This window comes from Ictalurus furcatus, chromosome 9, assembly GCF_023375685.1.
Source record: "Ictalurus furcatus strain D&B chromosome 9, Billie_1.0, whole genome shotgun sequence".
Lineage (NCBI taxonomy): Eukaryota > Metazoa > Chordata > Actinopteri > Siluriformes > Ictaluridae > Ictalurus > Ictalurus furcatus.
In genome coordinates, this window is record NC_071263.1 from 576,657 (window position 1) to 595,262 (window position 18,606).

Sequence of the window (18,606 nt, forward strand, 5' to 3'; positions counted from 1 at the left end):
ACTGGGATCCCATGGAATGCAACTAAAAAATTCTTGTGAGCGGGAGGTTTTTACTTCCATGTAGGTGTAAACAAGTACTCACATATGAAGGATGTTTATTCACTCATCCTTAGTACCTGCCCGGCCAGTGTGTCCATATAGCTAATACACAGTAAACATTCCTGCATTATCATCTTTAAACAGAGTTGGTAGGTTAGTTATGAGGTTTGGCTGCAGCTTTTGGAAAAGGAAATAATAACATTAAGTCTAAAACTGGTCAGGAAAACTATCGCAGAGACGGCGATGCTCTATCGGGAGTGCAAGGATCAGTGACGGACTTCCCAAAATTCAAGCACCATATTGAGAGATAGGCTCTACAGCACCTCACTAATACCTCACTAAAATCCAGCCTTTGCTCCAGAATGCAGTTTACTCTAATGATGCTCACCAGCCCGGGCATGTGTGCCTCTGAAACAACTAAAACCCAGAAAGCAGAAAAAGTAGACAAGCATTCTGATTCGTCTCCAAACCTTCCATGTTGTGGGAAGATCTGTGCTTCTCTGAGTGGGATGAGTGTGTGTCATCACAGTGTGACAGTAATGCGAGTCTAACATATGGATTAATTCCACCCTCTGTAACATCTGGCCTGTTCTCCCTCCACGTTCAGCCTTTCAAAGGCTGGAAAAAGACCTACAAAGAAGAGACATATGGAGGTCCTGCAGATGTGAGGAGCTAGCATAATATAGAATGTATGTCTTGCCCTTGTCTCTCTGTAATCCTTTAGAAGGAGACAGACTGCAGAGACGTGATATACGGAATCCAACTTTCTATTCAGCCCATGAAGCAACTGGTCTCACTAATCAATACGGCGATCACACTCTCATGAGTTGTCATGTGTATGGACTGCGTATATGATGGTGTTTCATTTGTCTTTTGGTGCATGGTCTTCTGGATATAGCATCTTTTTCCATAGCGTGCTACTGGGTCTGAAAACACACAGGAATGTGATGTTTATTGAGAATCCCCCAGGGTTTCTAAGACACATAGGGGACAACACTGATCTTTTTTTTTTTTTTAAATTCTTTTCCTGGTGCTCTTGCTTGACTTTGGTGCTATTTTGACAAAGTTTATCTAAGAAGCTCGCATGCCTCCTATTGGGACACTTTCTATGACAAAGCGTTTAGAGAATTCTCATTATCGTTTCTATAGTAACAACGCATTCATGTGGCTATTTATTATTCAAGGCTTATAATAATCGGGAGTTTAAAAAGGAGTGTCATTTAACGAACAAAACATAGAATTGTCGACATGGTGAAGCCTTTTCTAAAGAGTTTATTGAACATTTTATTGAAGAAAACACCATATCGTTGTCCTATACATCTTCCAGAGTGAACTTCACGTAGCTTCCCTTGGAACAGTTCTATGAAAGGACTTTAAACCTGTAAATCTTATCCACTGGCTCTATACGTTCACTCAAAGGTGAGGGGTTTTCTTTTCCACGTCTTCCAATCGAAATGGTTGACCCATGGGTTCTCTCTATAAGAGATGTATCCTTCAAACTCAAAGTAAGTTTTGTTCACACATCGTTCAAGCAAAGAATATCTCTGGCGTAGATTTGAGTTCTGTTCTGATGCCCTAAAGTTTTAACGTCCTTTGTACGTGGTATGTAAGCGAACAGTGGCGAGACGTTGTAAGACACCTGATAGGAGTCTCGTGCACTTCAGGAATTAACTTCTATCACAGCGTTTACGCTACTACGCTTAGAGCTGCGTCTCCATGGTGAAGATAGCAACTCAAGGTCTGACTGAATGTTTTGCACATTGTTGTTATACGCTGTAGGGTTCCTAGTGGGGCTCCGAAGGTTCCTGGTAGGGCTCCTTCTTAGTATTTCACTTCTATTGGAATGACTAAATAGTACAGGTACTAAAGAGTACAGGTACTGTTTCGCTGTGCTGTATGACATTTTGTTATTTTAAACAGCACCATGCACCACGGTCCCATTTGGAAAACTACACAAGACAGCTAATTCCTCCGTTTGAGAAACTTCCAGCTTTACAGCTTCTCATTTCATTGAAAATTAACAGATAATTTTTTTTTATTTAGAAGCTTGCACCAATGATTATTTTTTAAAGCCTTTTTTTATTGTTCAATTATAATGCAAATGGATTAGAAAGAATGGCAGAACAGTTAAAATAATGGGGGCATTTGTGAAAGTCCGAAGACATCTTCTGTTGGAAAGCTACGCAGGCGTTCAGGATTTATAGCACAGATACTGTTCTTGTTGTGAAGGACACGCTAAAAAACATGAACGTAAATCGATGCTGAAGACAGATTTGTGCTCTGTTTTAACTATTAATCAAAGTTACAGATGATCGTAGTTAGTTGCAGCTCCAAAAGCATGGACATCGTTTGCATAAAATATTTGGGATCCTTCTTTTTTTTGTGTGCGGTCGTGAACGTGGACGGCTAAAATAAGAAGGGATTTCGGAATGCGGTGAGAAAAGTACACAGTGACACGCCAAGTCTGACCACGTTACTAAGTGTCTTCGCTTGCTACCGTATAATCTCCTCAAATAGAGCATGGGGCTGAAGCTTCTTCATCAGATCCATGTTGTATGAAAGCAATTACTCAAGAAGCTAATTAGGAAAGGAGCGTAGGACAGGCTGTCAAGACTGCCCCACGGAATACTGCTGAGCGTTGAACAAGAGCTAAAGACCGACTTTAAGACGGGGATGATCTCGGGTGCTACCAGTTCGACAGGAAGTGAAACATAATAGTGACTTGGATGGCACTTTTTGAACCATAGCACTGTCAAATTCTTGATTCGGACTGGTCACAGCATGGCTAAGACAGTTTACATTAACATGCTTGTGCTAATATGTTATCATGGACTGACTGGCAGATGGATGGATGGATGGATGGATGGATGGATGGATGGATGGAGTGCACAACCCGGAAACATAATGCCTCCACCACCTAGCGGCATTTGGGCTGTGGTAGCTCAGTGGTTAAGACATCGGACTACTGATCAGAAGGTCGTATCAGCAGTTCAAATACCAGCACTGCAAAGCTTCCACTGCTGGGCCCTTGAGCGAGGCCCTTAACCCTCAAAAAATGCTCAGTTGTATAAATGAGATAAACGTAAGTCACTCTGGAGAGGAGCGTCTGCCAAATGCCATGTAATAAATGTAATTACTCAAACCAGAGAAGAGACAAATACAAAAAATGATGTGTTTACCTGGAGCATCACAGTTGGTAGGTGGGGTACCAGTCGGGGTACGGGTGCCCACTCTCTCCTGCCCCCTACTGTCCACACACCAGCAGTGTCCTGTAGAACCGTGGCACTGTAGAGGCCTGTAGTGACCCTCTTCGTCGCACTGAGGGATGAACGCTCCCACCACTGCTCCATCCCGCACACTGTCTCTATGATGCTCACACTGAGTCTTAGGACGGTCTGAATGAAGAGAAAGAGTAAAGAGTAAATGATCCATCCATCCATTTTCTGTACCACTATCCCAGAGGACTCGGGGCACACCCTGAACGGGGTGCCAACCAACTGCAGGGCACGACTGTGCGCACGTACTCATTCACACACTACGGACAATTTGGAAACGCGATCAGCCTACCATGCATGTCTTTGGACTGGGGGAGGAAACCGGAGTACCCGGGGAAATCCCCCGAAGCACGAGGAGAGCATGCAGACTCCGCACACACAGAGGAAATGATATTAGATTAGAAACGTCCCCAATGGACATCCCCAAAGTACGATGACAGACAGAGAACATCCTAATGGGCTGGAATAAAACAACTTTATTCTATTTTATTCTCTCGTTTCTGTCCCGAAGACCAAACGCCAAAAGTTGACGCGCAGTTGGGAGAGGCTCGATTTCTGTCTGCTCAGCGAGTGAGGTGGATCTCGTCACATCCTGACAGCTACGTGAGCGGAGATTAGGTCAGCGACTGTTTCGAACCCCCCCGTCGTCATTTAAAAAGGACCTACAGAGTTTAAACATCTGGAAGTTGTAGCTGTAGTACGTTACAGTAAATGGAGCAATTACCTCCCCTCTGAGGCAGATAATCTTATCTCACTGGTGATTCATCAAAGAGGCAACAACTTGTGGGTTTGTTTAGAGAGTCATATAACCAGGAATATCTGAATACTACTGATCTGAGGATACATTTATATATATATATATATATATATATATATATATATAAAAAGATAATATATTTACATTTGCTTTTACATCCAGAGCGACCTACAGAAGTGCTCTGCAGTCTCCATTAAAAAAAGAAGCTTGTTCCTACTAGTTCCTTTTGTGCCATGACATACAGTGGCGTACCTCAAGGTTGACTCCTTGGCTCTTCAGACCAAGGTTCTCACAAAGAAAAATGTACTTCCTTAATGGATAAGGCAAATATTAGCATAAAAGAGATTCCAGTATGGCTCATATATTTCTAATGTCCCAAAGACAGCGGTAAACCATGTTCCAAGGATACAGCAGTAACTTTCATGCATCTGGCATGCTTACCTGGAGCGTCACAGTCGACAGGTGGGGTGCCAGGTAGGGTGCGGGTTCCCGCTCTCTCCCGCCCCCTACTGTCCACGCACCAGCAGTGTCCTGTAGAGCCATGGCACTGCTGAGACCTGTAGCGACCCTCCTCGTCACACTGAGGCACGAATGCTCCCACGCCACTCTGGTCCACTCCACTCAGTGCGCTGTCTCTGTGCTGCTCACACGGAGTCTTAGGACGCACGTCATCGACTGAGTACAGGGAGAAGAAAGACACGGATCTGAGACAGATCTAGATGTCCACGAAACATTATGAACACTCCCAGTGACTAGCTAGCTTTACAATGCCCGTTATGGCTTCTGTAATTATTCTGGAAGAGCGTGCTGAATAGATATCATAGTCGGCATGTTTAAAAACCATAACAATTCAAAAGTAATGGATGTTTAAACACAGACTGTGCTGTCGGTGACATTGGAAGCCATCGCCATGGAATCCAGGCTGGCATCGGCAGCGGAAGGAGCCCACGGTGTTGGCGCAGGAAGCATGGGGGTGGCACGGATGCCTCCGGCACTCATCAACATCTGCATTCAGAGAACAAAACACACCTTGTACGCAAGCCATAACACCGTTCACTTACCTGACTATAGCTCCTTTCACACACGCACTTTTATATAGGAATACAGTGGGAATTAATCAGGAAATGCTAGCAAGAGTTTAAACCAAAGTGATTGATTAGGATGTGTCCTAATATTATTTACTGTATCAGGAGAGCTCATGCGTGAACATTACCACAAATACCGAGAGTAAGACTTTCTGCTATTTCTCTGCTACAATACGCCGCTACCTTCAGATGTCGCCGATTAAATATTAGCCCCATGAGACCTCCAGTGTGAGGAAAGGCTAAAATCAACAATGAAGAAAAAGGACAGGAGAAATGTCTGGAATTTGGAATGGTTAAAAAAAAAAGGAGTCTTTGACCGCTTGTGCCGAGAATGAATTTCTTGATGAATATCCCGGTATGGAATGCATTATTCGTGAGAGAATAACCAGTATTTGCCAGCAGATAGAAGACGCATGCAATACAACACAGCTGCGCTGAGTTACGGGAGACACCCGGTACAGCCAGTTCATGATCTACGAGACGGCGAGTGCAGTGGAATCGATGGCGGTATCAGCATGGAAGATGGAGCTTTCGGAGTTTGATCAGAGTGTACAGATGAAGCGAGAGAGCTGGACAGCAGGACTAAAGCACTGCTGCATTGGCGGCTTTAGTTAGAGATGACACGAGGGCTAAATCCCACTTATCACCACTATCAGCCGATAGAAATGCATTCTGGGTAATGTAGGAAGTGGAGGAAAGAAAGTTAGAATCACAAAAGGAGTTGTCTTTGCCTGTGGAACGTTTCCTGTCGAGAGTTAACATATTTTCATCTCCTACACGCGTTCCCCTGCCCAGCACATTAGACCATTGTTTCAAAAAGTACCCATCCCCCTCCTTCTGGTCCCCTTGCCTCAAGCTACACCTCGGCCCCTTTCACCTACAGACCTTCCTTCTCTGCTGTTCTGCTTTGGGCTTTTGTCCAGTGTCTGAATCAACACCGAACATCTGTAACACACCAAGCCTTTCTGAGGACACACACCTCACACCGACTTTCACATGTGTAATTCTGACATATCTGTTAGTCCGACAACTCGTAATATCACAGCACTGATTACCCATACAGTCATAACCCAGATGGATGAAGAGGAAAAAGCAGCTGGTTTTACTTTATAGCTGAGAATCAGATCGTACACGGAACATAAAACATTGCTTTCTAAACATTATGTTGGAACGAGTTTCGAAACCTTGAAAGCAAACAAGGCCTTGATTACATACGACAAGGCCTGATTATTTCCAGTCACCTGGAGCACGCTGGGACCGGGACTGTACATGTAATGTATGTCGGTTGTGCCTTTTCAGAGAGAGGAAGAAAAAAAAAATCCAAAACTGGCTGAAATTGGAACCAAAGAAACTCAGGGTTCGAGTTCTAGGTGATTTTTCACTAGTGGAAGAAGTCGTAGTGACAGCAAAAGCAATATAATTAGTAGGTTGTGTGTTTAGCTCATTGTAATGTCGAACATTGGAGAAGTACGGTGGCAAAAAAACACATTAACAAACCAAAAACACACACCAACATCAAACGTGCGTACATTAGCTTCGCCTAGTTTTTTCAGCTAGTGTATACTGGCTAAGATCAAACTCCTTAGACTTTTATTCACTTGGCACTCATTTGGCAGGGTGCTAATTTATCCTTAATGGTGCCAATTTATCCTTAAATGACTTCTAGATTCTGCACCCAGCCATTAATTCCCATTGGCTCCAATCTGGAGCCAGTAGCCATAGAAAAGCCATACAACTGGAACATCTGGTACTAGAGAAAGGACCAGTGGAAACAGCACACTTGACATTTTCTGGTATCAAAAGTCTATGGGGTCAGTTTGTATTGAAGTGTGCGCGCATGTGTGAGAAACTCAGCACGCGGGGACGGTTACCTATACAGGTGTGACTGTCATGGCCGTACTCAAAGCCGCTCTGGCACCGGCAGCTGTGACTTCCAGGCAAATTCACACACTGAGCGTGACTCCCACAGGAGCTCAGACCTTCAGCACACTCGTCCACATCTAACAGAGAGAGATAGAGAGAACTGGATATTCATTCTCTGAACTAATAAAACATATAATCATGTAAACATACGATCAAACCTTTATTCATTGAGACACAATATAAACAAATGAAATTAAACGGTTTAGTTTGGTCTTGAAATGGTGGAAGTGGCTTTCCGCAAATTTAGTACCTGCTCTCAAGGTGTATAAATTTGTGCACACAAAAGGACGCTCAAGCTTAGTAAACCGCACGATGGCCGCAAAATGAAACAGTTAACGTCGACGCCGCGTATTTTGCACCTTAGGGTGGAACTGCACTAAATTGCATGTTCACGTTAAGCTGAAGCTCAAGCTAAAATTTTGCTCATGAGGAAGACACGATCCTGTGTAGACCCCCACTGTTTATTTTTCCTGCAGGTGTTCTACACATGCACACCTTTAATGAATCCTGTCCTGCATGTGTTAAAAGTAGGTCTGCCTTGTCAATCTGCTAGTGGAGAGAAAGCATGTTCTGCAGTCATGCCATGTGTGATAACTGAAGGAGGCCAGAGGAGGACCACATCCCTGTGGGAATGTGTGGGAACACGCTGGAGCTCACCATGCAGGCCTGGTTTTAATCACTGTTAATAACCCCGTGTGGAAGACCCCCTCCTGCTCTCACACTCTTTTTTCCCCCGGTTATATATCTTCTCGCTCTCTCTCACTGACTGATACCTACTCAATCCAGCCTGAAGTTGTAGCAGGTGGTGAAATTACACGCTTCCACCAACAAAAACACACACAAACATCTGTTTTACAATCTTTGTGAAACGTTATCATTAGCACTGTGAGTCGAGATCCACGAACGACAAGCTCATCTTCTTTTAAAACACGTTTTCTCTAGACGTAACATTAGCACTATTATTTACTAAGTTCTTGTTTGTTTATGCGACCCCGTTTTCCATACTGTGCGGATGACGTAAGCAAAACATGGTACGTTTCTTTAATCCCGAGTCCATCGTAAGAGGAGCTTCATCATATCTGACGTGAAGAACATACAGTATGTTATGTCTCAGCCTGTTGTAGAATTCAGACAAGGCTTTATGAGGATCCTCTCATACAGCGTGACAGATAATAATCTTAAAAAGCCGCTGTAACCACACGGTGTAAATCCAGCTTTAGGGGATATCAGCTGTACATCCCCGGTGAAAGAGGGACCAGATGACATAAGGTGAGAGACGGATAAATGAGACAGCGGTGTTAGGACATAATGACACGTGTTTTCAGAGGGGACGTGTGAAGCCCCGGTTTTCGTTCCTCTTCAAACAAGCTCGTTACGACCCCCACGACTCACCCCCTACTGACAGCTGTGGAGATAACACCGCCGTCCTCCTCTCGTGTGGTAGACAGAGGTGACGCGCTGTTGCGTGCTACTACGGCTTTCTGTAATCCGCCCGATCCTTATCCTCCACGTCCACCGTTTCCACAGATTGTGCGACGTGCCCGCTATCAGTTCTCCCACCTAATGTTTCTCATGGCTTGATCATCGTTTTAAAAAATACCAGTAACATGGATACCAAAACGCTTTGTGCATTTCGAACGTTTGTGTGTTAACTCGCGGCAGTTGATGGTCACCAAAAGCGGGAGTCCATACTGTACACCGTTTTGCAATTATTTAGACTCATTGTTGAACTTTAGCTGAACGTCGGATTACTTGTCATTGATAGAACTGAAAAAACTCTGACTCTTAGTGAATAAAGTACACACACTCTGGAGCTGCTCCTTCCCAGCACTGGTAATGAACTATCTGCTAAATGGTCTGCAATGTTAATATAAGACATATCTGGTCCTCCAGAGAGGATTTAAGATGAGCCTGGATAGAGAAAGGAAGCGTCCCAAAGGCACTCCACAGCGTAAACAGAATGTCAAAACTCTGGCGCGTTCTCACAGGCGTGGATTTATGCTGCGCTCCATTACGAAACCCTGAAGCTCGTCGCTTGTAACTCCCAAACTCCGACTAGGAAAAAAAAACAAAGAAGGTGCCATGCAAATTGGAATCCCTATTCTGAAACTTGTCCTCAATCCCAAGTTTAGTACATGACATCACATCAAAACAATGGCTGCTTACGCCATTAAGAGTAAATAATCTACCACTTCTTTACATTTCCCTACTAGTTTATTATTAGTATTTCTTTTCAATCAATCAGGTACGGGTACAGCGCATAAGATGGTTAAATCTATAATGTTGTACGTGGACGTTAACATTAATCATTCATATCATCAATGCTAGCTGGCTGACTTGTTGCTAGCTCATGAGAGCTCATTTTCTTGCTCAAACAGAGCAAAGAAAAGACAAGCTTTTAAGGAGGCGTCCATTTTGTCCCACTTTGAAGCTCGCAGATAGATGGATGGATGGATGGATAGACAGACAGACTATTAATACCAATAAATCTATACTGCACTGAACTGAGCTGTGTTGAATGGAAGAACCTTCTCCTCTCTTACCATAGCAGTTGCGTCCGTCTCCGGTGTATCCGGTAGCACACACACAGGCATAGTGCTGTCCTTCTCCTGGCACACACTGTGCTGTGGTGTCACAGTCATGGCTTCCCGAGTAGCAGGGGTTCACCTGCACAGGGTCCGGGATGTAAGCTGCACAGACAGGAAGGGACGGAAATAAAATTCTAATCCAGCTTTCATTAGTAACCCCTTTTTGGCCTAAGGAAATTGTGTTTAAAAAGGAAATGACTCAACTAAATATAGCTTTTCCTGCTTTTAAAATGGCAAGGGTCCATCACTGATCCATCGCTACACTGGATCATTGAATAGAATATCCTGTTTACCTAATCCCAGCACGCATCTTTAACAAATTCATACATGCGTGCCACAAAAAGCTGGGAGTCATGAGCAGGACGTTAGTGTAGAGATGGTGTGTAAACGGTTGTAGTATATGGTGTGAACTTGTCGCTCCTTCACACTCTCGCGGTGGCCCGTCCGTAAATAACACTGAGGGTCAAAGTACTTGACCCAGAAACTCTTGAAAACGATCTATAAAACACACACACACACACACACACACACACACACAAACAGCATCTACTGCAGGATGCTAACAGATAAACACTAAGCAAGACTATACTCTAACTGAGGACCTTTCTTAAAGACCACAGGACTCTTGTGTTGCAGTTGTCTGATGAGACTGAAATGACGCAGGGTCGTGGGCTGAAACCCTGGCAGACATTAAAACCAGCTTGATTTCCTCACCCGAGGCCAGGGACCAATTTGGCCAATTATCAAAGCCAGACAGGAACACTTTTGTTTGAAGTACGAGACTGAGACAGTCTCTTTTCAAAGCGACTCCACAGGGGACGGAGAAAAGCAGAGAGAAAAAAACTAGAGGACGAGCATTTGCTAATGAGGAGGGGTATCCTCTGGTCTTTTAAACTCTCTTCATTAAAGGGACGAAACAGAGCTTAGGGCTTTGCGGGTGGATAAATGACGCTAATACACCAGGTGGAAAAACCCTTTCACACACATTGCTTTACTCTGAGGAGTCTGTTCCCATGTTTGATGAGGATACATTCATTAGGACTGCGTGTTACTACCAGCTTCCAAATGACTATACACTACAGTACTATCCACCGACCGACATACTGACCAGTGGATTAAACTCCAAGGAAACAAATGACACATGTTTAAATTGCAATGTGTGTGACGTGTTTAGCGATTCTGGTACTCATTTGTCGGTTGGTGCTGTATTTTCATTATTCCTGCGAGAGGTTAGCGGCTGTGTGCGGAGACCCGGATCGTCTAGTTAGCGATCTACGAGGTGATGAACACGATGGCGGTGTTAGTGTAAATGCTGGAGCTTTGGAAGTTGATCTGATTTAGCAGACAGTACAGATGAAGAAGTGAGACAGCTGGACAGACTAAAGAATTGAAGTGCTGCTGCATCACTGTCTTTAGGTGGATGATATGAAGGTTAAATCCCACTGGCACCATTCATGCAGATAATCAGACAGCATTGTGGGTAATGTAGGAAGCCATTAAACAACCGTTTAGAGCCCTTTAGTGACTTTATTTCAGTTTAGCTTTATTTCAATTTACCACCAGTGTAAAAAGCCTGACATGAGAACATGTTCCCAACAACCAATCACTGATCACATTGTTCCCAACAACCAATCACTGATCACCATTGTTTCCAACAACCAATCACTGATCACCATTGTTCCCAACAACCAATCACTGATCACCACTGTTCCCAACAACCAATCACTAATCACCATTGTTCCCAACAACCAATCACTGATCACCATTGTTTCCAACAACCAATCACTGATCACCATTGTTCCCAACAACCAATCACTGATCACCATTGTTCCCAACAACCAATCACTGATCACCATTGTTTCCAAAAACCAATCACTGATCACCATTGTTTCCAAAAACCAATCACTGATCACCATTGTTCCCAACAACCAATCACTGATCACCATTGTTCCCAACAACCAATCACTGATCACCATTGTTTCCAAAAACCAATCACTGATCACCATTGTTCCCAAACACCAATCACTAAATAGCATGACCAATCACTGATCACCATTGTTCCCAACAACCAATCACTGATCACCATTGTTCCCAACAACCAATCACTGATCACCATTGTTCCCAACAACCAATCACTGATCACAATTGTTTCCAAAAACCAATCACTGATCACCATTGTTCCCAACAACCAATCACTGATCACCACTGTTCCCAACAACCAATCACTGATCACCATTGTTCCCAACAACCAATCACTGATCACCATTGTTTCCAAAAACCAATCACTGATCACCATTGTTCCCAAACACCAATCACTAAATAGCATGACCAATCACTGATCACCATTGTTCCCAACAACCAATCACTGATCACCATTGTTCCCAACAACCAATCACTGATCACCATTGTTCCCAACAACCAATCACTGATCACCATTGTTCCCAAAAACCAATCACTGATCACCATTGTTCCCAACAACCAATCACTGATCACCATTGTTGACAACAACCAATCACTGATCACCATTGTTGACAACAACCAATCACTGATCACCATTGTTCCCAACAACCAATCACTGATCACCATTGTTGACAACAACCAATCACTGATCACCATTGTTCCCAACAACCAATCACTGATCACCATTGTTCCCAACAACCAATCACTGATCACCATTGTTCCCAAACACCAATCACTAAATAGCATGACCAATCACTAATCACTGTTGTTCCAAATGATCAATCACAACTTCCAGAGACATTTTGGGAAAGCATTAGCTACTTTCTGCTGAAAAGAGTTGGCAGCATTGGGTGTCCTAGCTTCTTGGAAGAAATTACACAACATGTCTCCAACAATAGTGGCCACTTCTTCTCAAAAATCCCTGCGTTCGCACACTGCAAGACTCTGAGATCGGATATGTGGGTCTGAAGAGTACTGCATGAGGCACACCGAACATGTGTCCACTGTACACTCGTGTATGACTCATATCTGTCATACATCATGCTGTTGCTGTAATTATTGTGTCGGCCTGGCCTCATTAAGACCGACAGAGTCAGCTGCATTTTCAGATCCACAACGAGGCCGATGAAGGACGCGAGGCTCTGACTCTGGGTATTTCTCCACTCCCATGATATCACTGCACAATTATTCCTCCAAGTCTCTAAATCTGTCAATGAGGGATACGGTTTCCGAGCTGGCAGCATAATAACAACACTCTCAAATCTCTGGCAATCAAGTGTGAGCATCTCTCAGCAGCTGGAGGGGCTCTTCCTCTCCAACAAAATCCCACCAATGCTTTCTGCGAGCAACCCGGTGCAACACAGTGCTGGCCTCATCATGTTATCTAAAGAATGTGCAAGGAAAATCCTTTTGGACATCTATTTGTGCCAAATAACTGCAATGCAACATCGCCACCTGCTAGAATCCATCGCTCTAATCATCTGATTAAGTATGTAAGAAGTTACACAAGAGGTTCAACATCTGTCTTCACTTGACCTTAATCCTTACACACACACTACATGGCCATTAAAGTCCTAATATATATTTAATGTTGTGTAACATCTGCAAACAAGTTAGTGCCTGTTATATACTGTATGCATACATGCAGACATATAGAGAGAGAGAGAGAGAGAGAGAGAAATAATCAACTACTTCTGACCAATAAGAATCACCCTAAACAGGACTTTCTTCAAATGGGAACGCATGATGTCACACCTCCTGACATCTGACCCTCGGGGTCTTCACACACGGCACAAATAAAAAACAACCACGATTTGCCGTAAACAGAGTCTGAGATGTCTTATAAGACCATTCCACTGAACAATGTTACAGCCTTATAAGGACATGAGATTTCACGCTAGGGTTGATTTATCACGAGAGGCGGATTGCAGAGATAGCGAGCTCACACCACATGCTTAGAGCTATTAAAACCCTGCATACAGAACCCCGACTCCCGGCACTGTGTCGGGAGTTCTCCGGCTACATCAGGTGGATCGGTGCAGTGAACCCTGGCCGTGAGAAACTCACGCCAGCTCCCCCGTGCATGCGAGAGGGGCGGATTCCTCCCTTCTGCGTCTGTCAGCGAGTTAATAAAGGAACCAGTTCAGATATGAGGGCATGCTAAAGGACAGAGGAAAGGAGTCCGGCTCGAATATTACAATGGACTATTTAGACGAGCTTCGTGCTCAGTTCTGCTCAAAATTTTATTGAAGCGATGAGCAAAAAATCTTGAGAAAAGTAAGAAACCAACAGAATTCAAAAGTTAAAAGTGGTCAAATGAAAGGTTTTAACCATATATACATGTATACACATACACATACACATATATATATATATAAACCATAAAATAAAGACTTGGATAGCTCGGTCATTCACCATACTGGTTCCACAGTCAGGGAACACTGGGAGTGAGGCAGGAACACACATTGTATGGAATGCCATGGGCGCACACACACACACACACACACACACACACACACACAAGCCAAACACTAGGGGCAATTTAGCGTAGTTTTTGGGAGGTACACAACTCAGAGGAAACTGACGCACACACAGGTAGAACGTGAACAGAAACTCCACACAGACAGTAACCCGAGCTCGGGATCGAACCGGGAAACCTGGAGCGAGGCGGAAACGCTACCCGCTGCACCACTTGTGCCTCTCCCACGTCTAATTTGTAAATGTTGAATAGGATACTAGAGGTCCAAGTGTATTATGGGCTGGCAAGGTAAGACTTTTAAAACAAACATGCTTTACAATAAGAGAAAGAAAAAAAAATCACTGATCCCCACTGTTTGTCTCACTCGCACTCTTCTTGGTTCTTCATTTGAAACCATCTTCTTTTTAATATTTTCAAGTAATTAAAGTGAATAAGCCATTTCCTAGACTTTTCATCTTTTAATACACACATAAATACCTCGTTATTCCTCATAACTGAACAAAATATACATCACTCCCAGGCACAAATAAGAGTAGTCATCACAAGCTTACCTCCAAGATGGCCGATCTTGTTGGTGATGGCGTATCTGAGAACGCGCTCTTCTTTGACGTACATGGCAAACATGCGCTCGACGTTGAGCTGCAGCGTCTCAGCTCCAGCGTGCGGTGTGTGACTGCAGTCCCTGTACGTGATGTTCTGTCTCAGCCGGAAGGTGAATTTTTCTGCTCCACTCTGCGTGGACACGATTGTAAACTCCCGTACCGAGTTGGACGTGATCACTACAGGCAGACAGCAGAGACAGGGGATTACTCCATATACTCAAAATCCGTGAACGGTTAACCCAGAAGAGCACTTCCTCTACGTGACCTATGACGACCTGACTTGGAAGGAGGCCGACGCAAAAAGAGCCGGGTTTGAACTTTAATTGCATCCTCAAACTGTATGTCAGCATGAAAAAAAAAAAACAACAGTTTATGCTTTGGGGCTCATCACAATGAAACACAGCTTCCTCTGAAAGGAAGTTGGGAGGGCCATGTTTTTTATAGATGGACCATTCTCTGATCTCTTGATCCCTGTCTCCGAAAACCAAGGACTGGGTAGTAGGAAGCTACATCATACAGCAAGACATCCCGCATATGTAATAAAGAAAATTGTACAAGCATTGATATAGTGAAGGTTTCTGTAAAGAGATTTCTGGAAGGAGTCTCCAGTGTCGGCACTTTGTAACTCCTTAAGCTTTGCACCACGGGAAAGTCAGGGGGAAAATGATACGTTTGGCGATTACACGGTAACAAGACGAATTTTTATATTCGTTTTTATACAGTTTAAAGCTGCTACTATTTAAGCGGTTGTTTTCGGGTGTTCCGCAACATTAAAGGTAACTATAAACAGAAAAAGTATGACACTTCATTCTTGAATGAATAGAAAATTGTAATCGTTGCAGAACCGCTGAGGTATAAGAGCAATAGATCACTTGTGGATGTGTTGTTCTAGGAAAATAATCAGCTTCAGGGTGGTAAGAGTAAGTCTATTTCATGCGGGGCCGCATCACACCGGCGCGTTGTTGGGAGATCTTACATGAGGGGTAATACTGGTAGGTCTCTGAAAAAGGCTCCATCTGAATGCTGGCACCAGGGGGCACGAACGGCACACTGCCCTCCAGATGAGTTTCCACATTCAGGTAGTTCTGGCTGTCCAACCCCCTGGCGCTCTGAACGATCGTGAGTCGTTGGTTGCCGGGGTAAAAGGTCACATCGGCATGGCGAATAAACTCAGCACCTGAGGGACAAAAAAAAAACACAACCAGAACAGTTTTAATTCAACATGATGGTGTTTTTGCACTTTGGACTTCCCTAGGCAGTCGTGTTTATCACTAAACCCCAAAACATGCTCGATTTTACTACAATTTCATTTTTACTTTGCGTAATCAGACCCGGGTGAGGGTCACAACCCTTGTAACAGTTGTGGATAAAAATGAATAAAAGAACGAGTGATTTCAGAGCCAGCTTTTCATTTTCGCATTTTTCCCCACAAAGTAAAAACACACAGCCGTCTAACCACCTGACTTGAATTAAGCCGAGAGGTAGAGTGTGTCTTAATCAAACCTTGACTATCGGCCCTCGGGAGGGCGGTCTCTGGAGAAACCCCAGCTGTGAGGCACTCAGTTTATATTAGCCAGAGAGAAAATGCTCGGGACCTTAAGCGAGTCCCAGCGGGAGAGCAAATGTTAAACAAACACACAGCACAATAAAACTGGCAATGAGCAGCGGGGTTTCCTCTCTGGCGTTTAGGGGTGGAACAGTACGATAACTGTATAAGGCAGCAGCACAGCTCACAATCCTGGCTCATCACTTTACATGGTTGAAAACATGAAGTGCCATGTTTTAAAAAAACAACACTGTGCTCCATGATTCGTTTAGGAAAACTCATAGAACTCTTTAAAGCGGACTTGTTAAGAGGGTTTTCTCCAGCCTCCAGAAGTTTATCCAAACAACACTGACGTCCATTTGTTCTCCAATATCCTGTTTTTAAAATAAAATCCAGTAGCACATACAACTTAACTCTTAGTCATAACTTCTTCGTGTATATCAGGGACTGGGATCCTGTAGGACTTAACACAAAAAATTCAAAGTCTTGAGTCTAGAGTGGGCGAATTCTACTCTCGTGCAGATGGTTAGACGAAGTGGGAAGAAATTCCACGTTCATTAACGTAGGAGGGATGCAAATGGTCAAAAGTTCTTTGGAAGTGGGAGCAGTCCCATGCTAACCTCAACACTAACGCTGTTAATCTGAGATTTCTCTCTCATTTCATCATGTCATACTGATAAACTATATGGCCAAACGTTTGTAGACACCTGATCAGAACATCTATATGTGCTTGATGAACATCCCATTCCAGATTCAGATCCACCTCTGCCGTTATAATAACCTCCAGTCTTCCGGGAAGGACACTCGAGTTCTTCCACTCCAACCTTGGCAGTCCACGTCTTGCATTCCAGGCATTGTCACGCTGGAACAGGTTTGGGCCTCTTGGTTCCGGTGATTGGGGAAGGCCTACATATGGGTGTGAAGATCAGGTGTCCACAAACCTTTTGGCCATATAGTGTATTTTGTCACATCCTTACCAGTGATGCTGAAGCCATTATGGCTGTTGGGAAGCTTGAGGGCAAAGAGCCACCCAAAAAGTCCACCGATGGGCGTGACCGGCATTAGGGCCCACCCCAAAGGTTCTGGGACTTCACTGATGGCCGTGTATGCTCGACCATCACCCACTACGATGTAAGCATGGAGGTCGTTGCTGTCCAGTCTCACTGGCGTCGAACCCACAGAAACCATCCCATTGACCTTTCCATTCACACGTTGAGGAGCACCTGTAAAAAAATTAATATAAGTGTTATTGCTCCTGAAGGTGCTCTGGTCGTTTCGAATTGTCTAGACGCAGCTGTTCAATGTTTTAATAAGTTCATTATTCATATCTTTTAGAAAAAGTGAATGCGTGCGTTATTGTCTGAACGTTTTGTCTAAATGTTGCTCTTTTTCCTGAGTAATTTGTCTGTTTGTATTATTTCAATTTTCTCTCCAACTTTGGTATGAGAGAGGGATTTCTATAAAAGAAACAAAAAATTTTAACGAGCGCTGAACAACTGTTTCCGTCCAGAAAGAGTGGCAGGTTTGTGTTTGGTGACAAAACTGCGCTGTGTGCGCGTTTCCTCTGCGCAGTCAGCCCACGCCCACGGGGAGTCCAAGAGCACACAAAGCTCCTTCTGTACACACACATATCCCACCGCCGAGTAAGATTTTACCCGGCACAGATGTCATTCAGCAACGCCCAACACTTTTTGACTGTAGCTTGTTTTGAAACGTTTGCTCTGGGTAGATGATCATTACAGGTAGAGAACCTCCTCGCAGGTCTGAAACCAGGACGTTTCTAAAGATGAGAACCGCTGAATGAGTCACAAGGAAGTTTTAGTTACGTCCTGAAAATCTAATAGATTCATTCGACATTAAAACTCGCGGCTCCGAGTACCAACTGGAAACAAGGTGACATTGTGTGACGGGGCTGTGTTTGGCCGAGACCTGGCTGGATCCGTCAGGGGTCGTTAAAAAGGATCGGTCTATGGTGGAACGAAATTTGACTGAATAAACATTCGAAAATACAGAAACATACATTTTCACATGAGGAATAATAATATTAGTAATATTAGTGATAAATATCGGAAGAACATGTGGCAGCCCCAACTTTAACCCAAACTCAAATAAACGTTTTACCCAAATTCAAATTGGCCTTTTCTCCCAAACCCAAGCGGACTTTTTATTTAAACAAAGTCTTTTCCAGTTGGCTTTTGTACACAAACAAACCTGTCGTATTTTTAATCCAAACCCAACTCATTCTTTTACAGACGCAAACTCGAATTGACCTCGTAAACCAAAGCTGAGACGTTTTCATGCTAATGTTAACGTTATCCTTTCCTTTAATATGCAAATTCAAACAGCCTTTTGT

At 43.8% G+C, this 18,606-nt stretch overlaps 1 protein-coding gene across 1 annotated transcript in view; it reads right to left on the bottom strand.

Annotated features, from left to right (window-relative positions):
• The window catches only part of nid2a (nidogen 2a (osteonidogen)), a 39,240-nt gene that overhangs the window by 12,633 nt on the left and 8,001 nt on the right, over window positions 1-18,606 (bottom strand). The window contains exons 6-13 of the mRNA XM_053632821.1: window positions 17,231-17,476; window positions 15,684-15,884; window positions 14,657-14,884; window positions 9,623-9,769; window positions 7,028-7,156; window positions 4,951-5,076; window positions 4,513-4,746; window positions 3,219-3,434 (exon numbers count right to left, since the gene is read on the bottom strand). Coding sequence (XP_053488796.1) covers window positions 3,219-3,434; window positions 4,513-4,746; window positions 4,951-5,076; window positions 7,028-7,156; window positions 9,623-9,769; window positions 14,657-14,884; window positions 15,684-15,884; window positions 17,231-17,476 — 1,527 coding nt within the window. The remainder of the gene's footprint in view (window positions 1-3,218; window positions 3,435-4,512; window positions 4,747-4,950; window positions 5,077-7,027; window positions 7,157-9,622; window positions 9,770-14,656; window positions 14,885-15,683; window positions 15,885-17,230; window positions 17,477-18,606) is intronic.